Genomic DNA, 22,663 nt, shown 5'->3' with positions numbered 1-22,663 from the left:
TAATGCCATTGTTGTTGTCTACATTTATTTATCAATATGTTGCAAAATACATTCGTATAATAAATCTAATAAAGATTACTTCTTATACTAAATCTGATTTTTTAATCCACGAGTTATGTGATTGATCCATGCCAAGCCATCGAACGTAGAGCTGGTCTCCTTTACGACGTAACACTTTCTCAACAAGAAATATATCCGGATGAGCAGTTTTCTGCATTTCTTCCACGTAGAATTGTCCCATTATTGGTTTACCAAATGAATCCTCCAATAAGTAGGTAACGGGATTGCCAACTTTTACTTTAACCACCTTGACTAATTCGGTAGAAAAGTTCGGAGTGTAGCCTTTTGAAAACACCGATTTATACTTGGACATTCGAACAAAGTCACCAATTTTGAATTTAAATGGTCCCATTATCTTTATATTGCGGAACACTGGTATGTATGTCTTTGCGGCTACATCTTTAGGCTTCATCTTAATAGTCGAATGTCTTGTATTATTATAGCATTTATAGCCTAGTCACTTCCGCTAGCACATCAATCCACTTATATCATCCGCGAAGACTGAACCGCTTATATAATGCATTTTTAAAGTTTTTATCACTCTTTCAACTATGGCCGCTTTCTTTACGCTATACGTAGAGTAATGATTGATGGCATGTTTCTCCATTAACTTTTCAAAATCCTTATTATAGAATTCTTTTCCTTGATCGGTTTGTAAAAAGACTGGCACTCTTCCTTCGCATATAGGTAATAGCGGTCATGTTTTTGCTCACTTCACTCGCATTCTTCGATTTTAGGGGTCGCGTCCATAGGTACCTATTTGGAATAGCAATCAATTACGGTTAATACATATTTATAGCCTCGATTGTCTTTAGAGTAGTACGTGAATTCGGCCAAATCAGCTTGCCAAAGGTCATCACGATGTTTGATTATCGTTCTTTTTCGCGGAAATTTTTTTCTCGCTGATCTGTGCAATTCCTCGACGACGCCGAGCTTCGTCATCTTCCAAATCACTACCGATAAAGGGCGGAGATTCACGCATAGTCAATTCGGCAAAGTCCGTCACCGGACTCATCCCTAGTTTTTCGCGAATTTCATCCAAGTGCGCTCCATTTCATGCATGACATTCATATGACCATCCGTGATTGACTTAAACGATTTTGCAAACATGTGTAGATATCCATTTGTTACGGCATCGCCATCGTTCACCGGATCAGCTAGATGGGTTAGCGGATTACCGCGCATATCATATTGTTGGGTTGCGGCGTTCCGAGTACTATTATCCACATATTGTTTCGTAGCATCGCTGCCCTTAGCAGGATCGGCAACATTACATATTCTCTTGTTTTGCATATCATAATCATTAGCGGCGGTAAATTATAAGGTATTTTGTGTTATATAATCTTGAGAACGAATATCTTCCGAACAACGCTCATTTTCGGACTAAGCGACTATACCTTCTTCTCGGAGCTCCTCTTCAATGCAAATCTCGTTGTTGTGTCCGGTATGACCGGCTGCTTGCGATGCGTGTAACAGTCTGAGACGCTCAACTGTTCGTGGGGAGTATTCCAATACACGTACTCCTTCTGTTTATTATTAACCTCCTTCACACCTGCTCCAAAATGGCCTACGTAATAAAATGACGTAGGCCATGCCATGCCTTTTCAAAATTTTAATTTTATAATGTTTAGGTCATCTTGCACTCTTAACTTAATTAATGTATTGTAAGTATACACTTTAATGTTTTATAATTTTATTGTATTGACTTTTTGTAGTTGTGTCCTGATGAAGTGACTAACCAGTCACGAAAATTTGACTTAGAAATAAAGGATTGTAACTTAAATGATTGTCTGGAAGCCAATACCCAATAATTGATACTTTGTAGTAACCTAACGGCAAGTACTCCTTGTGGTGATTGTCATGTCTCTTTAATAGTCAAATACGAACTCGTTTATTAACATTGATACAATATGTACATAGACATTATAATACTTTAGTGTATGATTGGTTGCATACACCACATCTTCCTTATTTATAAAGAACATAATCATTTAGAGCGGGTGGTAGTCTAATTTGTCTTTTGCTTCTGTCGTCACTTGCACTTACACTTGGTTTAGAATGATCGCTATCCTTATTACTAATTACATTTTGATGTGAATCTAAATTGTCATCATCAAATTCATATACAAAATTTGAATAATACTTATCCTTATTTTCTACATTATTTGTGTGACATTGTCTAATATAGAATCTATTTCTAATTAACACCTTACCATCTAATGTCTGCACTTTGTAAGTTGTATTACTAAGTTTGTCTACTATTTTACCCTTTTCCCATAGGCTTTTGGGTTTTAATTGATACCAAACAGCTGTGCCGATTTTAAAATCTTGTCTCGGTCTTACACCTTTACTATCATATTGCTTTTTGTTGTACGATTGAGAGTTACTAATTTTCTGATTAAGTTTTGTGTTGTTAATTAATTTTGGATTTAACTTTGAATCAATTATTAACAAGTTGTCTCTGAGGTATCGGGACATTAAAATTTGAGATGGTGTATAAGAATTGTAAACAGGAGTGTTACGGAAAGCTAATAATGCTAGATAAATATCTTCATTATTTTCAGTTGATTTCTTAATTAATTTTTTTATTGTTTGAATGGTTCTCTCCGTTTGTCCATTTGACTGTTGGTGATGCGGAGAGGATTTTATTGATAAAAAATTCCACTGTTTACTAAAATTTTGAAATTCAATGCCTGTGAATTGTTTTGCACTGTCGGAAACGACTATTTTTGGGATTCCATGTCTTGCAAAAATTGCTTTTAATTTGTTAATTATGTTACTAGATGTTAAGTTTTTATGAAGATTCGAGATTTCTGGAAATTTTGAGTAGTAGTCTACTACAATTAGATAAATTTTTCCAGATACTTCATATAAGTCAATGCCCACTTTTTGCCATGGTTTTTTAATTATTTCGTGTGAAATCATCGGTTCTCTTTTATTTGAGTTCGCATGTCTATTACACATCTCGCATTTATTTACAAAAGTTTCAATGTGCGAGTTCATGTTAGGCCAATAAGCAGATGATTTTGCACGAGAAATGCATTTGTTTATACCTAAGTGACCTGTGTGTATGTCGTCTAGGATTTTGCTTCTCCACGATTGCGGAATAATGACTCTCTGTGACATATAAGTTAAACCGTTGGTACCTAACGTTATTTCGGCTTTTAATTTATGATACGGTTTTATATTACTTGGAATTTTACTAACACTTGGCCAACCGTTTACTACATATTTTTTAATTGATTGAAGTTCTTCATCTTTACTCACTTCTTTTACTAACTGTGCTACCCGATTATCAGTTATTATTAATTTCTTCTGAATTAAGCATACCTGAGCTTCAAGATCTAAATTATCGTCAAATGTCTTACTTGAATTAGCACGTGACAAAGTGTCTGCAATTATCAGATCTTTTCCTGGCTTGTAGATTAAGTGAATCTGATCTTTTTGTAAGGATAATAACATACGTTGAAGTCTTGCAGGGCATGCATTTAATGGTTTTTTGAAAATTGCTATTAACGGTTTGTGATCCGTTTCTACTATGAATTTAGTTCCGTAAACGTACTGATGGAATTTGTTTACACCAAATACAATAGCTAATAATTCTTTTTCGATCTGAGCATAGTTCTGTTGTGTTGTTGTCATAGCACGTGATGCGTATGCACAAGATTGGTTATCTTGTAATAGTACTGCACCTAAACCGGATTTTGATGCATCTACCGATAATGTAATTGGTTTTTTAGGATTATAATATCTCAGTATAGGTTCTTTGATTACTAAATTTTTTAATTCTACAAATGCTTTATTTTGTGGTTCGCCCCATTCAAATAAATTTTCTTGTTTGATAATTTCCCTAAGTGGTTGAGTTTTTTCTGACATATTTTCTATGAATCTACCAACATACGTGATAAAACCTAGGAATCTTTGTATGTCTTTTTTATTTTTAGGTTGAGGCATATTTTTTATAGCACCAATTTTTAGCGCATTTTTGAAAAAAATACGCTATTATATTCGTCATTGCTGGCAGGCCGGCTGTCCGCGTTAGATCTCCACAACTACAATAGCTAGAGACTTCAAATTTTCACTAAAAGCGTTCTGCTATAGTGTAGATGTGCAGGCACTACTCTATTTTGAGTTAGATTACTTGTGAAATCGATAATTGAAGAAAATAATTTCGATATGGGTTTCGGAGGTGCTATAATTAATTTTACCGTTAGATAGCGCTACCAGTATAAAAACTTATTATTTACTTTGTGATTTGTTTTACAAAATGAAGACGTACCGTCAATTGAAATTAAATAACATTAATTATTTAACGCCGCCAAAATTACTCCTGAGATCGATAATTTTAAACTTCGCTAATAAAATACTGACCTGCATTACCAAAAATGCGCTTTAATCATGCATATGCTGATTTACAACTTGTTTCTTCATCTATCATTATCCCTTCACTCGAGAATTTATACCCTAAGTATTTAATTTCCCCTACTCCAAATCTACACTTACTTAAGTTAAATTTTACATTTTGCTCATTTGCTTTTCTGAACACGTTTTTTAGACGCTCGTCATGTTCCTGTTTGTCTTTACCGTGCACTAAAATATCATCAATGTATACCTGCACTCCGTTGTCCGCGAACCAATCATACACTACAGTGATATAATGTATTAGCTAAACTTTTAAAGTTTGATAAACATATTGAATTGTATATGCGGCATTAGGTGGATAATAAGTTGATGTGTATCGATACCTATAAATAAATAAAAAGCATTTTTACGCTATTATTTATTTTAACATGCTAATTTTACTAACAACTGTATTTATACATTTTCGAGGGTGAATGTTTACAATTTCTGTTAGAAGAGTAAAGTCTTGCAAATTATCATACTTTTCCTTCCAACTGCATAGCGATGTTAACAATTTGAGATTTTGGCATATCAATTTCCCTCTCGATAAAATGCTCTCTTCGTTAGTAACACCTTCGGTATGTACAATTTTTGCCACCTCACGCGTAAAGTCATCATAAAGACAATACATCACATAGTGGTTGACGACATCCAGTTTTTGAGTAATTACTTCGGAAGCGATAATTATCATATCGATTGCTTGCTTGGAAAATAGTATAGATTTATCTGATTCGCTTATTCTAATACATCCGCCGTCTTCTTCTTCTTCCGCTTCAAGTATTCTTATTTTGGACTCGGTAAAAATTTCATGCTTGCTCCTTCTTTTAGGCGTACACTCCACCATATGTTTAATTAAGTGTTCAGTTTTAAAATTGACTATTTCTTTCCATTCGCAACGCTCAAATTGTAAATACTGGCCTTCATAATGCGGAGGACATGATATTTGCACGATGTAATCGCAAAAGTACTCGTCCAGTGTAACGCCAACTTCGAGAATAGTGCCTCCGTCTAAGAATAACGACCATGCGGATATTAAGGTTTCCTTTCCTATAAACATACAACATATTTTGTTTCCACCATAATCGGCGTTATTCAATGCATACCTTGCTCCTCTTTCAATGATTCATTCACCGATAATTTATCCACCGAAAGCGATGACTTTGCATAATCTTCGCTACTCCATGAATCTTGCGATTGTTGCTGTATTTGTGCACTCATCTCGATATAAATAGATTTCTTACTTTCTTATTACTTTTATACCTACTACTTTGGAGGGGATTTGAAGAAATCCATCATGCGCAGTGTAAAGGTGTAGGTATAAAACTGAGATGCTAATGTTCATTTCGTTAAGTCCTCATATCGAACGCTAATAGATCGAATACTTTACAACATCGCTCGGCGAGGGGCTCAAAAGGAGTCTAATTATATCAAGATGAAGAGCGAATTGTTAAGTTTAAGTGTAAATGACTTATTGAAAATATGGATCAAGATTCCGACCGTATTTCAAAGAGATTATGAGCTGCGTAATCGAATACGATGTACAAAACATTGGAATCAGCCATGGCAGCGCACCCACCTCGATGGCCCAGCGCCGTTAATTATTTATTGTAGAGATTGTATCAAAGAGTACTATGGTTACTCTTTGATTGTATTATGGCGGACACAAAAAACTTTGTAGCTTCATAATTTCTAGCATTACATTTTGTATATGTAGGTACTTATTATATGCATTTAAAAAAATGTTTATCTTTTACACCTTTAAGCGTCTTATATTATGTTATCAAAAATCTCTAAACCTTCCCCATATAGTTTTATTCGTTGAAGTTTTTAAAAATAACAGCGACTATAGTTTCGGCGTACTGCCATCATCAGGCGATGTGAAAGTTAACAGGAAAACGGTAAATTACAAACGTTGAAGACGAAAAAGACGAACATGTTGTTTTTTTAATTATTAACTGGCCGAAGCCAAGTGAAAAACCTGAAGGGTGGTTAAAACGGAAAGGTTGTCCTAAGTTTCAAGACGAATTTTTATCAAGCCTTGTTAAGACAACCAACCGGAGGGTTGAATTTTACATTAAAGGTTGAAAGTTGGATTAACACATTTCAAAAGAACGGGGGAAAAAAATAAACTTTAGTTAGATTTGAGATAAAGGTTGAAATGTGTTAATCCAACTTTTAACCTTTAATGTAAAATTCAACCCTCCGGTTGGTTGTCTTAACAAGGCTTGATAAAAATTCGTCTTGAAACTTAGGACAACCTTTCCGTTTTAACCACCCTTCAGGTTTTTTCACTTGGCTTCGGCCAGTTAATAATTAAAAAAACAACATGTTCGTCTTTTTCGTCTTCAACGTTTGTAATTTACCGTTTTCCTGTTAACTTTCACATCGCCTGATGATGGCAGTACGCCGAAACTATAGTCGCTGTTATTTTTAAAAAACTTCAACGAATAAAACTATATGGGGAAGGTTTAGAGATTTTTGATAACATAATATATTTCAACCCCCATTTCGAGGAACGATGGATCCAACTCAAAATTTAAGCGTCTTATCATACTTCAAGCTGCTATAAATAAACACTATCGCGAGATTGCAGCTTCCCATCCTAATTATAATAAGAAACAACTAAATTTCGCGCGCTGTTACTCTTTACCTATAAAACCTACCGCAGGTAGGGGTATCTACCGCTCCTACCACCAGCACCTTCTACTGCTACCCCATACGATTTACCCTCTACCAACTACGCTCCTGCAATCGCGACCGCGTCCCATTCTAACAATACTTTAACTGCTAAACGTTCATATCTCAAAGCCCCGCCTAGCTCAGCTGAGTAAAGCGGCAGATTCGTAAATTCGCGTATCGACGGTTCAAATCCTCGACATGGAACGCCGCCTTTTTTTCAGGCAAATATTTCACAAGCTATGACGCGTTTCCTGGTCCAGAAACACGAGAGGCAAAACAGCCAAAATGTGACGTAACAAAATGGCCGACAACAACCTCACACGTGACCACATGACCGAAATACTGGATTCTGATTGGTGAGACGTCACTTCCTGGTCCAGAACATACATTGCTCATATACTTATATTCGTAGTGTTTACCTATAAAGGTTCATTTATACAGTGTGTCCCAGATCGGGTGGGATTGCATGGGTCACTTTCTTATTATTAAAGATAGAGAATTGGTTAAATGGACAATGTTTTGCAGTTTTAGATGCTTAGTTAAAATTTCCTTGTGGAAATTCAAAATGTCGAATAGGTTCGACGTAAATTAAAAAAAAACTAAAATTGGTCATTTCCTTGAATGTGTTATATCATCGAAAGTATAAGAGATATAAAAAAAAGTTTTATATAAAAGTTACTGTCTTTGATACGCTTAATTTTGAATTGATGCCAAAAAAATTCAAGATGGCCACTTTTGAGGAACATTTACCAACTTCCTAAAGTTAAATGGGCGCCATATTGAATTTTTAGATTACTTGATAGATTTTTTAATACTCTTTTCAACGAGCTATTATAACATAAGATGAAAATAAGATACCAGTTATATCACGGTTTTTATATTTTAATCAAGTAGGCTGTGATGAATTAAAAAAAAACAAAACAAAATCTATTCGAGGCAACAAAACAATGAAAATAATTACACCAGATGTTTAAAATACTGGCCATTATTAGTGAAACTCAGTTCAAGACTGTTTAGTTTAGGCAACGTGTTGCCATTGATTATTATTATTATTATTGTAGTGGTAGCTACTTCCACTTTACTTTTATTTTTTAATTAAGTATTTACTTTTATAATTTAATGTACTGTACATAATTCTTGAATTGTGACCTGAGCAGCCAGCTTGTTGGTAGATAGCATAAACCAACCCTTTCTTCGAAACATACGTTGTCGAGAAAAATCCTTAAAGGAAGTTTATTGGAGAATTTGTAAATAATGGTGAGCAGTTAAAGATCCATCGAAGATTACCGGTGCAATTACATGACTTCCCATTATGCCATAAAATAGATTAATTAAAAAAAATATTACTTGATTTGGGCGTGAAACTACAACATGTAGGTTTTCCGGTGACGAGTAGTATTCATTATGTCGATTTGAACACTCCGCAGTTAGAAAAATAAGATTCATCTGTCCATATACTCGAACTGGTAAAACTGTTAAGTTTCGATATTCTTGCGACTAAACCACCTACAAAATGTGACCTGGGACAATGCATCAATGGTAATACATTGTGTAAAATAAAGCGAAATGTATTGAAATGTGTTTAACTGGATAATGGCATGATATTTTTTCGAGGGGATAGTTTGTAGTTATACCACCATTTGTAGGTATGTAAGTATGGATAATAAGATAGTCAATAAGTGATGTTATAAAATTCAAAATTTTTCTAGGCCTACTTAATATTAAATTTTGGAGGGAGTTTTAATGCCCAAACCCCCCTCTCATGAGTGCGCTCCTGATTTTTTAAACATCTGATGTAATTATTTTCATTGTTTTGTTGCCTCGAATAGATTTTGTTTTGTTTTTTTTTAATTCATCACAGCCTACTTGATTAAAATATAAAAAACGTTGATATAACTGGTATCTTATTTTCAATCTTATGTTATGATGGCTCGTTGAAAAGAGAATTAAAAAATCTATCAAGTAATCTAAAAATCCCATATGGCCCCCATTTAACTTTAGGAAGTTAGTAAATATTCCTCAAAAGTAGCCATCTTGAATTTTTTTGACATCAATTCTAAATTAAACGTAACTTTTATATCAAACTTTTTTTATATCTCTTATACTTCCGATGATATAAGACATTCAAGGAAATGACCAATTTTAGTTTTTTTAATTTATGTCGAACCTATGCGACATTTGGAATTTCCGAAAGGAAATTTTAAATAAGCATCCAAAACTGCAAAACATTGCCCATTTAACCAATTCTCTATCTTTCATAATAACAAAGTTACCCATGCAATCCCACGCGATCTGGGACACACTGTATATCTTCATAATAAAAAAGTTAGATTGCACATACGTTCATCCAAATTTTTGACACTGCGCATGCGCAAAACCAAAATATATCAGTATGTACGGAATCCTTGGACCCAAGCCCGTTCAAATATCACCCAAATCGGTTCAGTGGTGTAGGAGTACGTGTGACGGACGGACGGACGACAAAGTGCAGCCAATAGCGATTTTTCACTTTGAGGAAAATACGCTAAAAAGTAAAATAATAGCTCTTAAGATAAAGATCTAGTAGCGACACAGTCGTAGGGACGGACGGATAAAGTGGTCACCATAGCGCATTTTTTTAATTTTAGTGGAAATGCGATAAAAAGGCGGTCCGTAGTTTTATAACAACGTAAAGAACGATTAAAAATTTTCCGATTACAATACAGCAATCAGTGTTCTATAAAGTGATTATTTATTTGTATTTCAGGACGGATGTAAGTAAATACCTATACGCACAGATATACAGGGTGGTGCAATGGGTAGTGATGGTTTTAGGAGTGTTAGTATGGCTATACTAATTAAACGACTAAGGGATCCTCCCAGGAAAAAATACCGGTAGGCACGAGTCCTTACCCCATTCTCTTTCAAATGAGCCTCCTATCGTAAAAATCTATACATAGTCCAGTCAAATTAGCTCCAAAAGTAGTCTAAAGTGGATATTGTCACTCCACTCAACAAGATCAAGTGTATTCTATGAAAAAAATCTGCTGAATCCGAAAATCATAGTCCCTCTGACCAGAAACTCCCAGAACATATTGTTGTAAACAAAAAATGAAGAAAAAATGGGAAAATGTCGTTTTTTTTCGCATTTGACTGCAATTATCTAATGAACTATTGCTCTAAGTCTAAGGGAAAAAATGAAGAGAAAGGAATTTGTTTGAAATCGAATTTTTTATAAGATACAGTTGGTATTGAACGTTGATTTTAAACGTTATTGTGTTTTACGGAAAAATAGAAAAAAGAAATGCCGAAAATTAACAATCTGTTTTTACTAAGTAAAATTCATCCGATCTTTTTGAAAATCCGTATTTGGTCACTTCTTTTGATGACAAAACAATATAGCAAACCCGATCACCAATTGAATAATTAAATGAACAAATTTAAAAAACGATGCCTTGTCTTTCAAACTGGGTGACTCCCAGACCGTTCTCAATTTTTGTATAGATAGTGGAACCATATAAGACAACCATTTCCAAAAATTGTCCCGACGATTCTTGCAAACCGGCGACCGTGGCACACCGTATTCAATATTGGTACAAATCAAAAGGAACTGGGTGATTGCTAACAAAACTGAATTAAAACGCTGAATCCAGCTGCGCGGATGGCGACCTTCAATCGCTGCAGCAACTCCACTCTCCACTGTTTGGAAAATTCAGCAGTGGTTTTCATTACACGTACAGAAATTGCTGATTTTTAAGATGAGCTTTGGATTTTTTGGTAGTCTGATCATACTAGAAACCTAGGTACGAGGAGTCGCTTATCATGCTGCTACCACCGATAAAACCAATAAGGGAGGCTTGCAGCACTGCATTATCGTATACTCCTACCCCTCCTCTGTTTCAAGGAACAAACGAAACTTGGTAGTCTTATCATACTAGGAATCGGATTTTTTTAATTAAAAAAACCTTTTTTTTAGTGCCGCCAGGTTTTTTGCATTGCAGCATCGCCATTTCGTGTTCCCCCAAATTTTAAATATTTCATCTGGTAATTTTATCAAATTCAGCCCATTCGTTTTCGTGATATCGTGGTAACGGACGGACAGGCACCACAAAATTATGAACTCGGTAGGAGGTCGTTAATAAAAGAAGAATGCACATACCAAAAGAAATAAATTAACTCTAATAACAGTTTGAGATAATATAAAAAGTAGATGTATTTTCATTTACGAAGAGGCGCTTTGGATGCATTCAACACTCATCGGACTGTTAGCACTAATTCTTTATAAGGATATTGTTAGAAGGCACCATGAACATGAGAGCGGAGGGGCTAAGTAGTCGCGCAATCGCAAAACAATCAATACCACTAGCGACCACTGCAGGATAAGACGTTAGTAAATTGAAGCATAATTTCACACGTGTAATTTAAGCTGAGGGCAAAATTATTTCAATTAAGCGTACGGCTAAAATGCACATCACAAAAAAATACTTCACTCTAATCAACTCCTGGAATTTAGAAAAAAAACTACTGTATGCGTTGTGCACTTCAATCACAAAATGCGCACAACCTTCTTTTAAAAGCAGTATGCAATAACAATTCGACATTTAAACAAATTGTGATCTTTCAGTTGTGCGCCTGGCCTAGGAAATGAAAATAATTTTTTTTAATGTTTACGAATTAATTTTGAATCAGTGTTCCTCCATTGTCGAGAACTTTATTTTCGCATGGAGATTCTAAAAATTGTGTTACTGTTCTGCAAATCCTAACCTAAAAAAGAAAAATTTGGAAAAATTGCTTTTCAGACCTAGATCGTGAAATAATTTTTCTACATCATAATGGTAGACTGACAGTAATCAAGAACAGAAATATATAAGCATTTATTAACTTAATAAAATTTAAATAGTTAACAGTAAATATGCAAAAATAGAAAAATAAAAAATAAATAAATAAAACTTACATTAAAACTACTGTTTGCTTTTAGTATTTTTTTCTGGCGGAAGCTAAGGCTGATATATTTGTATATATTATTCTTGGCATTTGCTAAATAGCTTCATAAGCCGCATCGGCTGTAGGACTGACAGATCCATTCAAAAACTCTTCTAGCTCATCTCGATGCGATGCACTCTCCTCTCTAGACCTTTTCTTGTGCTTTTTATCAGTTTTGTTAGTTTTATCTTTGTCTTTTGATTTTTTAGTTTTATGTTTCTTCTCTACCTGTAAAGAAACAAAAGCTACCAAACTGTTTCAGGAACTTTCAAAATTTATCTCAAGAAATTGATAACAAAATGTTGCATACAAATCTACTTTACTTAAAACCTACTTTTTCTTTCTTTTTCTCCATCTTTAAGGAATTGTTGCCTGTAGACGCTTGTTCACTATCACTATTATTGCCGCTAATATTTGCTGACGTATGGTGCTTTGCTGAAAGTAGTTCCATATGTACATTTGATGATGTGACACTCGTACTGTCATCATATACTGTACTTCCACTGTAATCTAAGGTTTGACTGGTAGCGGAAACATCTTCACCCCCTACACACAAAAATGAAGCAATTTGTAGTTATCAGCAAACTAAACAAACAAAACTTACCTTCTGGTGATCTTCTCCATTTAGTATCACTGCCCATCCACGTGTCAAATGCTTCACTTGTAATTTCCGAAATTTCAGAGTTAATTGTTGAGTCAAACTCGTCAATGGTTTGTTTCATATCATACTCATCAGGTTGGCTTTTGTCTGCTTCACCATCATCTCCACCAGCAGGGCGCTTCAATGACACATTATATCTGGAATCTGAGTGTGAAGGTACTGCTTTAAATTGTGCAGAATCATCAGGATCAAAATCATCTTGAAATTCCGAAACCAAAGGATTTCCAGTATCATCTTCACTAAAAAGTTATTAGAAACTGTGTAAATTTAGTAAATGGAACCAATACAAAATCTATATTAATTATATCTGCAACCAGTGATTTTACCTGTCAGATTCAACTGCTTCGTGCGGATTACCGTGAGGATTGTATTGTACATCATCCAGAAATGTTCGGTCAAGCTGACCACCATCTGGACAAAATTCTTCAACCGAGGTAATTGGACTTATTTCCATTCTTCTAATATCAGGAAGACAGTCAGTATTTTCTGCCTTAACTCCAGTTTTTGATATAAATCCGGAACTTTGGCTTGAACTTTTTGATGTCTGACACTCTGAACTTACAGGTTTTTTATAAATAGCCCCGTTAAGTGGATTGTACGGTATTGGCTTTCCAGCACCAATTACAATCGGCCCACTGTTGGATCGCCTAATGGCCTCTTGTTGTGCGGGGCTGTTTAGCTGTTGACTAGAGCATGACGAAGATATAGGAATTTGAGGAGGAACATTCGCGTTTAAGTCAGCGATTTCGCGCCTTTTTTTAACTAAGCTTTCGAGAAATTTGTTATAATTTGCTTCGTCAGATTCAAAATACATGTCCAATTCTTGACTTGTGGCGGCAATTTCTTCTTCATTGCGTTGCAATTGACGTAAAAGTGTTTCCTTTTGCAGTTGAAGGAAGGGAAGATTAAAGAATTTGTGCAGTAGTTTTAAACCAAAACCATTTCTCATGGAAGATTCTGCATAGCGTACTTGAGCTGACCGAGTACTAAAATGTAAATTAATTAATAACCACATTAGCTTTGAGGGAACATTATTGATTATTAATTACATTGAAGAAAATAGAGAAGAAAACGCTATTATTTATTTCGGTATATTTATTATTATTTCTTCACTAAGAACAGTTACTTGCAAAACGGAGCTGGTATTGTATGTTCCACAAAGTATAGACTTGCCTAGTGCGAAAAAACAATAGTAGATATGTTTCAGGGAATAGTAGCGAAATATATGGACACTGGACACATGAAAGAATGGGAATTTGGGTTGGAATAATTAAATATAAATGGAAAAATTCTCTCTTCAAAATTATAAGCATTTTTTGTTTCTACGCAAGGGGAACGAAAAAAAAATGCAAAAATCTGTTTCTGCGCAGGCGCATTCCGACTTGATTGCAGCCGCGTAGCGAGACGAAAATGCGCCCGTGGCGGAAATCGGTTATGCCGCCGCGGTTTTTGCAATCATTCCCTGCTGAAGATAATTTATTTTGCAAATGTAGTATTATAATAGTATAAATAAACCAGGTGTCAAATTCTTGACAGAATAGCTTCCTAGCTGAAACCAAAAATTGCCAACATATGTACGCACTTACAGACGGGAAAAATTTATTCTTTAAAAGTTGCTTAAAATGATCTAAAACGTCAACATTTGATGAAATTTCGCATTGTACCTAGCTCATGCTATGAAGAGAAAACCGTCAATTCGTGGAATTGTATGCAACCAATATTACACGATTTCAGGATACGTCAAACATTTCTTGAACTGTTATCGAACATACCATTCCAATTTATTCGTTGTGAAAAATCGCAATTTGACACTAATAAAAAATACACACTAATGGGCAACTTAAATTTGACATTAAGGGCCAATTGCACCGTCAAAATTAAGTATTCCTTACAGTTAAGCATAACTTAAATACCATAGCAACGATTGTCTTAATAATCGTTGCCATACATTTTAAGTTTGACTTAACTTTAAGCAAGGCTTAATTTTGTTGGTGCAACTGGGGCTTAGTTCCATAAATACTTAGACAAGGAAAGAGAGGGGACCCGTAATACCGCATCCACGGCATGCGTGAATTTGACGCGAATTTCGAGACGATCGCCATATTTTCGGTGGCACTCAAAGCGCGGTGGCAGTGTGAATTTTTTGACATTTCTTAATTATTGATAAAGTTTGTGTGTGCAAAACTGTGTGATATAAACGTGGTGAATTGTTCTGCGTACAACTGTAAAAGTTGCAGTGGTCGTTGTCCAGCAGGAATATCATTTCATAGGCAAGATAAAAAACGGCACGTTGTCTGGTTTGGCTTAATTTAATTAAATCTTCATGGTAGTTAATAAAACACTTTTAAGGTCTTCATTTTCATAATCTTACAATTGTCCTATATTTTTGTGCATCAATCAAATACTGCTTTATACTTCTTTTCATTGATAATTTCTCTATTACAATAAGCAAGTGATATAACCTGCAAGCGATATTCCAGTGACGGCGTGACTATCTAGTTACATGACGTAACAGATATGTACATGTTTGGATGCCTAACCCTTAGGCGACTGATTACTTTGTATGGAGTAGTTTAACTACAGTGTATGTTGCCTTTGTTTGTACTTACATGTAGTACGACAGATAGGATTTGGTCTCCAAAAGGGAGAGGTCATCGATCGATGTTCGAAGCAATACACATCGATCGCCGCCACATTCGATAAAGACAAGATATCCTGAAGGAAGATCGTTATGATTAAACCCGTTAGGGGAGAAGACATCTCAATTCAATATTATCACAGTCGTCATCGTCAACGGTTTGCTATAGTATCAACAGCTTATTACTTAAGTACAAGAAACTGAGGAACGGGTTTAAAGAAATTCTTTTTAGACACGTTTTGTATTTGTCTTATGCGGCTATCGATTTCGACCTAACTGGTCATCTTCAGGCCGAGCGTCATTGATGAAGTGAAATGAATACAAAATTTTTTTAACGATGTTATATAGTAGTGGTCAGGAATGTCAAATTAATGTACGAAAGAGTGAGATTGTGTATTAGTATTTTAAAAACGCTGCGTAGAAATGGTTACAATTGATTATCGAAATCAGGGCTCCGTTCGCCTAACGTTCCGTGCGGTCCGTCCAATTTATGGCTTTCATGGACATCCTGCAGAGTCCACAATCCGTTGTTTAATAAAAAATTTGAGACAACGGGGTCAGTGATTGATGAAGCAGTTCCTGTACGTCAAAGAAACGCAAGATTGTTGGAGAATATTATTGCCGTTCGGAATAGTGTGCGAGAAAACCCCAGGCAGCCCATTCTGCAGAGTCCGCAAGAGATGGGTCTTTCTGGGACGTTAACTTGGCGGATTTTGCGCCGAGACTTGGGTTTTCAGTTCCCTAGTCTATGCAGACCAACCACAGTCAATTGCTGCCCTAAAGACCAGTATAACCCGCTTTCTTCGTAAAATTCAGCCCAGTTTAAGCGAACATGTCCAAAATTGGTCCACCACAATGCAACGTCCACAGCGGAGTCGCGGGGGCCATTTCACTGAAATTATTTTTCATAAATAATGTCATCGAATATCCTTTAAAATATTATAAAACTTGTGGTAATATCACTTAAACAGGTTGTTTTATTTCATTTCAAAGTTCGAGCGCTCTTAATGAAAAACCCTCGGAAAAACCTTTTACTTTCAATAATATTGCGCTTATATCGCGAACCCAGTTTCTGAAACGATCAAAGTCCAGTCGTATGTTTACGTTTATCGCGTTTTTTGTCTCTCTATTCAGATAAGAACCTAATATTATGTCCGACAACTGTACGCACAGGTTAATCATACCATGATGGCAGTATAAATAAATTGTAATTTCCTAATGTAATACCCGAGCGGGCGCCACTGGTGGTGGCAGTATGATCGCAATTTGCTTCACGGGCGCGCTCTCTATTACGGGTCCCCTCTCTTTCATAGTCTAAGCATAAATAAGAAAGTTGCATTTCTGCGCATGCGCAACACGATTTTTGCGCATGCATTTTGTTTGCTTTTATTAAAGGGACTTACCATAGAAATTTCGTTTAAATTGCTTCAGAAACAAGATCGTTGCGTTTTGCACATATGCAACACAATTTTTTGACTTTGACAATTTTTTTCTCCGTTTTTTGATAATATAACCCGGCCCAATTTTTTGTAGGTTGTACACAGGAAAATAAGGTCTTCCAAATAATAGAATAAAAATTTTAGGTTTAGGTTATTTGAAAAAAAAAGTTCGATGCCGTTACGGCGCTCCAAAATTTTTTTTCAAAAATCCGGCCCGTTATTTTTCTGTTCGGTATGCCTAAAACATATATACAAAATTTCAACAAAATCCGTCGAGCCGTTTTCTCAGAAAATTGCCAACAAACGTACGTACGTCGTACTTACATACGGAAAAAAATTTTATTCTTTAAAAGTTGCTTAAAATGGTCTAAAACGTCGACATTTGATCAAATTTTGAAATGTTCAAAAAACGGCTATCGCTAGGAAGCTAAAAATAACTCTAATATTGGAATTAATATTAAGTTGCTCGGAAGTCAGAACGAAAGTCAGAACTTGATTTTCCGAGCTTTCAAGGCTGCGAACTCGTCCATTGCAGCGTTGAAATCTATTGCGTTGGTGAGCTCGTGTTCGATGAAGAGAATAGCCAAGTTTGATAATCTAAGTTGACTCATGGCTGAACGATGGTAAGGTAACACTGCCGAGTCGAGTGCCGACCGCGTAATGCGGCAAGCGGCTGCTGGCCAGCAATGCCGCCCCTCCCGGGCTGCCGCCCCCGTCTCGCTACGCGGCTGCTTGATTGTTTATTAAAATGTAATTAAAAAGGCATTTTTAACTATGGATACTTGTTAACTGGTGGCATTTTATATATTTGACTTTAGAAATATGGTCCCTATATTACAGATTTAAACACTCCAGATATATCACGCTTGGTTAAAATAGTCTACTCTACGCGAGACTCTACGCTTTCTTCGGATTTAAGCGTCTGGTGAGTTAAACCCAACCTAAATGTAACTGCCGAAACTTTATTTTACTGCAATCGATAAGTACACACATTGCAGTTAAACCCAACCACATGCAGAGAGATCTGTTTTATTTATTTTGATATTAAGAAGCAAATTTATTTCCTAATTGACATAGGTTACTTATCTGACATATGTCCCTATCTTGTAGCCGGTTTTTCATACCTGTGATTGTTATGTACCCGAGTAACTTCTACCTATTTATTTGGTAACAGAAGTTTTTAATTTGGAAATATGTAATCTCATTTTTCATATCCAAATCGCAATTAAATGAATTTTCTTTTTGTTCCGTCCTCATCAAGCCACAAAAATATCTTTTATCAAAAAACCTATAACTGTAGCAAACATTTGTGAACGCCACCTATACCTACAGTGTGTTTTTATTGTAACCCACAAAAGTGGAGCGCGTATGTCCTCACTTTTCCGTACGTCTATCTGTCGTTCCGCTGGCGGTCTTCAGTCCCTAGACCTTGTATCAACTTCAAGGAAGTAAACTAATTTTCAGAAAATCTATATGCGTTGTAATGTTTCATAATATGTAAGTATTTTGCGTTTTAATTCGTAGATGTTTGAATATTTATAGCGTTTTCGATTGGCAAAACTCGTACTGCACGAATGTTGCACGAGAAACTGAAGAAATCCATATGAAAATTGCTCTCAATGGAACATAAATATTCGTAAATAGTTGTTGTCATTTGTCCATAACCTCATTTTAGATTTAGGTAATCGACAAATCTCTATTGTAAAAAGTGACAAACGATTTCAGTATTATTTATGATAAACGATGAGGAATATAAATTTGAAATTCCTGTAAAGGGCCAATTTTTGGCGTTCAGTTTAATGAGTAAGTGCAACTTTTTGTAAAATAGAAGTTATGGCTAGTTCATCATCTTCGCTATCGCTAGATGACGACAAAAAACTCTCCCAACGCAAGAAGAAATTCAAATTGTCGCACGTTTTTTTTGAAAATTTGTTAACTGGCAGCTCCACGAGCTCTCGGACCTCGTGCGTCGAAATTTGCACTGAGTGCATAATTGTTGCATCACATTTGCCAATGGAACACAGAAAATTGCCCTAAAATTACCAATAGAACGTAAAAATTGCACTCGTGCAGCACGAGTTTTGCCAATCGAAAACGCTATTAGATAAACTTCTTTGAGAATTTGTAACATTTTTTGACGTTTCGTCAACCTTATCTGAAATAAACTAATTAAACAAATCGCCTTTGAAATGATTTGCGAGTAACCATGAAAACGAATGTTCTATAACTGTTACAAAATAAAAATGTTAGCGAGTTTGTTGTTTTTTATGTTATCGATTTAAAAGAAGTATAATAAAAAATATCGTTCATTACACGTCCACAAATGCTTTTTTCTATTTCGGTGTCACACTGATGATTTTGTACAACTGTTTTCGGGCCGAAAACAGTTGTACAAAGACAGTGATTAAAGTCGTTTTTTTTTGGTAACTCATCTCTTAAGTTGGCAGTTACTAGTTAGTACAAGTAGGTACTTCGTTGGGTACTTCCATGTTTGAACTTCAAAATGTCAGTCTTACTACGCTACCAACCTAAAACTTAACGGCATAAAAAGTGTTCCCAACATAAAACACGTTAGTTCTAATATTCCCTATAGTTTCTGATAATGATTTTTTTAATTAAATTAAAGCACCGAAATAGAAAAAATAGTATGAAAAACGCGTGTTACAATGCTTTATTGTAATACTCCTATCTTGCGGACACTCGTGGCTACGCTTCGCGTCGCCACTCGTGCCACAAGATGGTCGTATTACAATAGGTCGCATTGTAACACTTGTCTTTCAATATACTATTTCCGTGCTTGCATGACTTCCCGTGTTCGGCTACGCCCATTGAGTTAGAAAACTAATGGAGGGAATATAATGGTAGAGGGGGTAAGAATTTTTGTAGACGGAAGTGGCCACAGATAGAGGCCACTCGCATGGATAGGTTCCCGTGAAGGTACATTTTGGGCGACATTATTTGACATATGAAAACGCGGGTCCTGTCACTGTCAGTTTTCCACCAAATTCAAATTTTATTAAATTTCCCATTTTAAAGTACCTAATAATTTCGGATCGGTTTGTGCTCTGGTTTATATAAATAACTAACTGCCGCATAGTGTTTTTATCACACGCAATTTTGTGAATGCAAAATTTCTCATAAAGGGAAGAAACAGGGCATTTCTTTCATCGGTAAGACATGTCATTTATTATGTTGTAGGCGAGGTTGTAGGTACCTAGTTTATGTTTCTTAGTTTTCCAAACGAACCGGTACTTCGAGCAAAATGGTTACCTAACATTTGTAAATATATCTCAAGAACAGCTCTCGAAATTTACTTTTGTGCTTACAACGCTTTATTGACTGTGATTTCGACCAAAGGTTGCACCGGAAAATGTTCGTCAAATATGCAGTAGGTACTATCAAAACTTGTAACCTGAGACCAACCAATCAATTGTAGCTATTGTAGCACAGTGAATTTAATGGGGGTTGTCAAGTTGTAGTGGCTATAGTAAACTGGCCTTAATTATACTACTGGAACACATCGATGTATATTTAGATTTGTAATCAATGATTATATTAAATCTGCATACTTTCCCATCCTTGTCTATTTTGTTTACTTTACCACGAGCATGTATTTTACTCCTTCTATACGTTTTTGTTATTATTCCTATTAGTGGAAAGAAAATTATATCTCTACGCCACTGAAGTGAGACGCTAATGATAACGGAAGTGGTGTGGTACTTTAATCACAGTTAGAGGCCACTTTTGGTTCCCGTGGTCTACGTCTGGCCAAGCATTTGAATTTGCCACGCGCGCACGGAAAAAGCCTGCTTTCCGGACTCCTAATGAAATATACTATTATTCGAGCGCGTTGTGCGTATAATTTATGACATGAACGCGTCGCCTATTTGATTTCGGTCAGCTGACATGCTTCACCAGCTGAACACACTAAACTTTATTAACGATTTCTTTGACTTTGGCTTGTGGAAATCGACAGATTATAATTATTTTGATATTCTTGAATTATTTCCTTCAAAATAAAAACAATCCAACTCGTTCGAGAATGTCAAGGTAACGTTTCTTTTTTTGAGACCTTCCCACTCCCTTGCCTCACGCTCAAATCGTCAGAATGTTGAAATGTACACTTTTCAACATGTAGTTAACCCACCTTACTTTAATCTGATCCCAAAAATCCCCTATGGGGCTCCTCTACTATTACAGTTCTTTTTAAAAACAGTATTTTTATGGACTACCAAAAAATCTAAATTACTTATGTGGAGCCCATAATTAAATTAATTTTTTTAAATTAAAATAAATCTCATCTGAAGACTAACTTCATCAAAAAAATGGTTTTGGAAACTTTGTTCAATCTTCAATAACAAAAAAGTTATATGGATCATCGAAGAAATTGACTTGATCTGAGAAACACCAACCAGTGATTAAACGATTGGAATGTGAATGAATGTGATCAAAATATCTGTGTTTCAAGGGGGTTGAATGCAATTTCTACTTATCATCAGACCCTTAAGTACAATATTATTCTTTAATATTTGATTTTAATTATTTAAACCGAGATTTAAACCTACCTACTAATTGACTCGATATAATAAAGAACGTGATCCGAGGTGACAGTTCGATGATGAGACATATCACAATGATTCGCTAAAATGATGATTGGTATATGTTCAGGTACTTTTGAGACTTCACGCTGCACATAATCGAAAGTCCTACAACAATATATCATTCACGAGGTGTACAAAATGTAACTTAAAATTACCATGTTTTTGTCAAATCCATCATCATAATAACACCATTTGTACCTTTATAAACGTCTAAAAATTCCGCATCCAGCGCGGGCTCTTCTGGAATGTCTATCTGACAATTTTCTAGTTTCAAACCATCAAATCTCTTCTTTTTCTTTCCCCTATCTACAACATCCCACACTTCAACTTTGACAACGTCATCGGTAGCTTTATAATTCCAATGAATGGATGTAACTTGAATTTCTTCAGTGGGAATATACTCCTCAATGAATTTCTTTCCTTGAAGACGATGAAACAGGCATGTTTTACCTACATTTCGATCACCTTTTATGACAATTTTCACTATAATAGTAAAACATGTTAACAACAATAACAATAACGCATTCACACGTACTGTTATACTGAACACCTCGAGCAAATTTTTTTTGTAAGGAAGTCGACATTGTCTGATGGCCCGGTGTTTTTCCTGGTTCACCAGAGCCAGATGGCATACTCTCATTTTTGCTAGCGAAACGTTTAAAAGCAGAAAACATGGTAATCTGAAATCTTACAGTGCCATATGGTTAAAGCTAACAGTTGGGTCAAGCATTGTAGCAAGAAAATTATTATTATTTATCCAGAATTAAGTTTCACCACAAGAGAATTAACTTTTGCGTGCTGGCATGTGATATACACATTATTTTCTTTTTTTTCTAGGAAAATACGAGGCACGATTAACATTAACCTATAAAAGCTTTGACAAAGGCTTTGATGGCTTTGACATTTTATAAACAGCTGTTTTTGAATTACCATAGATTTACTTTTAGGAGAATATCGGAACACACGAATTCAGCTGGTAGCTGGTATACCAATGCGCGCATTCAACGGCAGTGAACAAATCCGCTGAACCCGCTACGCTGCTTTTTGCCAGCGGCTGTGCAGAATTTAATTATGCCATAGAGGAATACAATTTTCCTCTATCACTTACGACATTAAATTTATAACTATCTATAAAGCTCATCACACAACGAAAAAAATAAGAAATAGTGACTGAAGTTAATTTATTTAGGTCAACCACGTTTTTTTACAAGTCTCCAGTATT

The 22,663-nt window shown here is 35.5% G+C and overlaps 3 protein-coding genes across 3 annotated transcripts; all 3 read right to left on the bottom strand.

Annotated features, from left to right (window-relative positions):
• Positions 1-82: 82 nt before the first annotated feature.
• Positions 83-472, bottom strand: LOC116163946. Its single transcript, XM_031478074.1, has one exon. It carries the CDS (start codon positions 470-472, stop codon positions 83-85), a length of 390 nt encoding a protein of 129 aa, XP_031333934.1.
• A 4,368-nt stretch (positions 473-4,840) lies between these two features.
• LOC116163056 lies at positions 4,841-6,104 on the bottom strand. Its single transcript, XM_031476896.1, has 2 exons — positions 5,565-6,104; positions 4,841-5,508 (listed from the first exon to the last, which is right to left on the bottom strand). The coding sequence occupies exons 1-2, from the start codon at positions 5,677-5,679 to the stop codon at positions 4,841-4,843; spliced, it is 783 nt and encodes a 260-aa protein (XP_031332756.1). The 5' UTR covers positions 5,680-6,104.
• Positions 6,105-11,978: 5,874 nt separating this feature from the next.
• On the bottom strand, positions 11,979-22,458 carry LOC116163055 (rab-like protein 6). The gene is made up of 7 exons (XM_031476895.1): positions 21,977-22,458; positions 21,597-21,924; positions 21,406-21,546; positions 13,090-13,749; positions 12,707-13,002; positions 12,437-12,648; positions 11,979-12,330 (listed from the first exon to the last, which is right to left on the bottom strand). The coding sequence occupies exons 1-7, from the start codon at positions 22,113-22,115 to the stop codon at positions 12,157-12,159; spliced, it is 1,950 nt and encodes a 649-aa protein (XP_031332755.1). The 5' UTR covers positions 22,116-22,458; the 3' UTR covers positions 11,979-12,156.
• Positions 22,459-22,663: the final 205 nt, after the last annotated feature.

Source organism: Photinus pyralis, unplaced genomic scaffold, assembly GCF_008802855.1.
Source record: "Photinus pyralis isolate 1611_PpyrPB1 unplaced genomic scaffold, Ppyr1.3 Ppyr1.4_LG2, whole genome shotgun sequence".
In the NCBI taxonomy this organism is placed as follows: domain Eukaryota; kingdom Metazoa; phylum Arthropoda; class Insecta; order Coleoptera; family Lampyridae; genus Photinus; species Photinus pyralis.
Note: the sequence above shows the minus strand (reverse complement) of the source record. Positions and strands in the feature narration are given on the sequence as shown.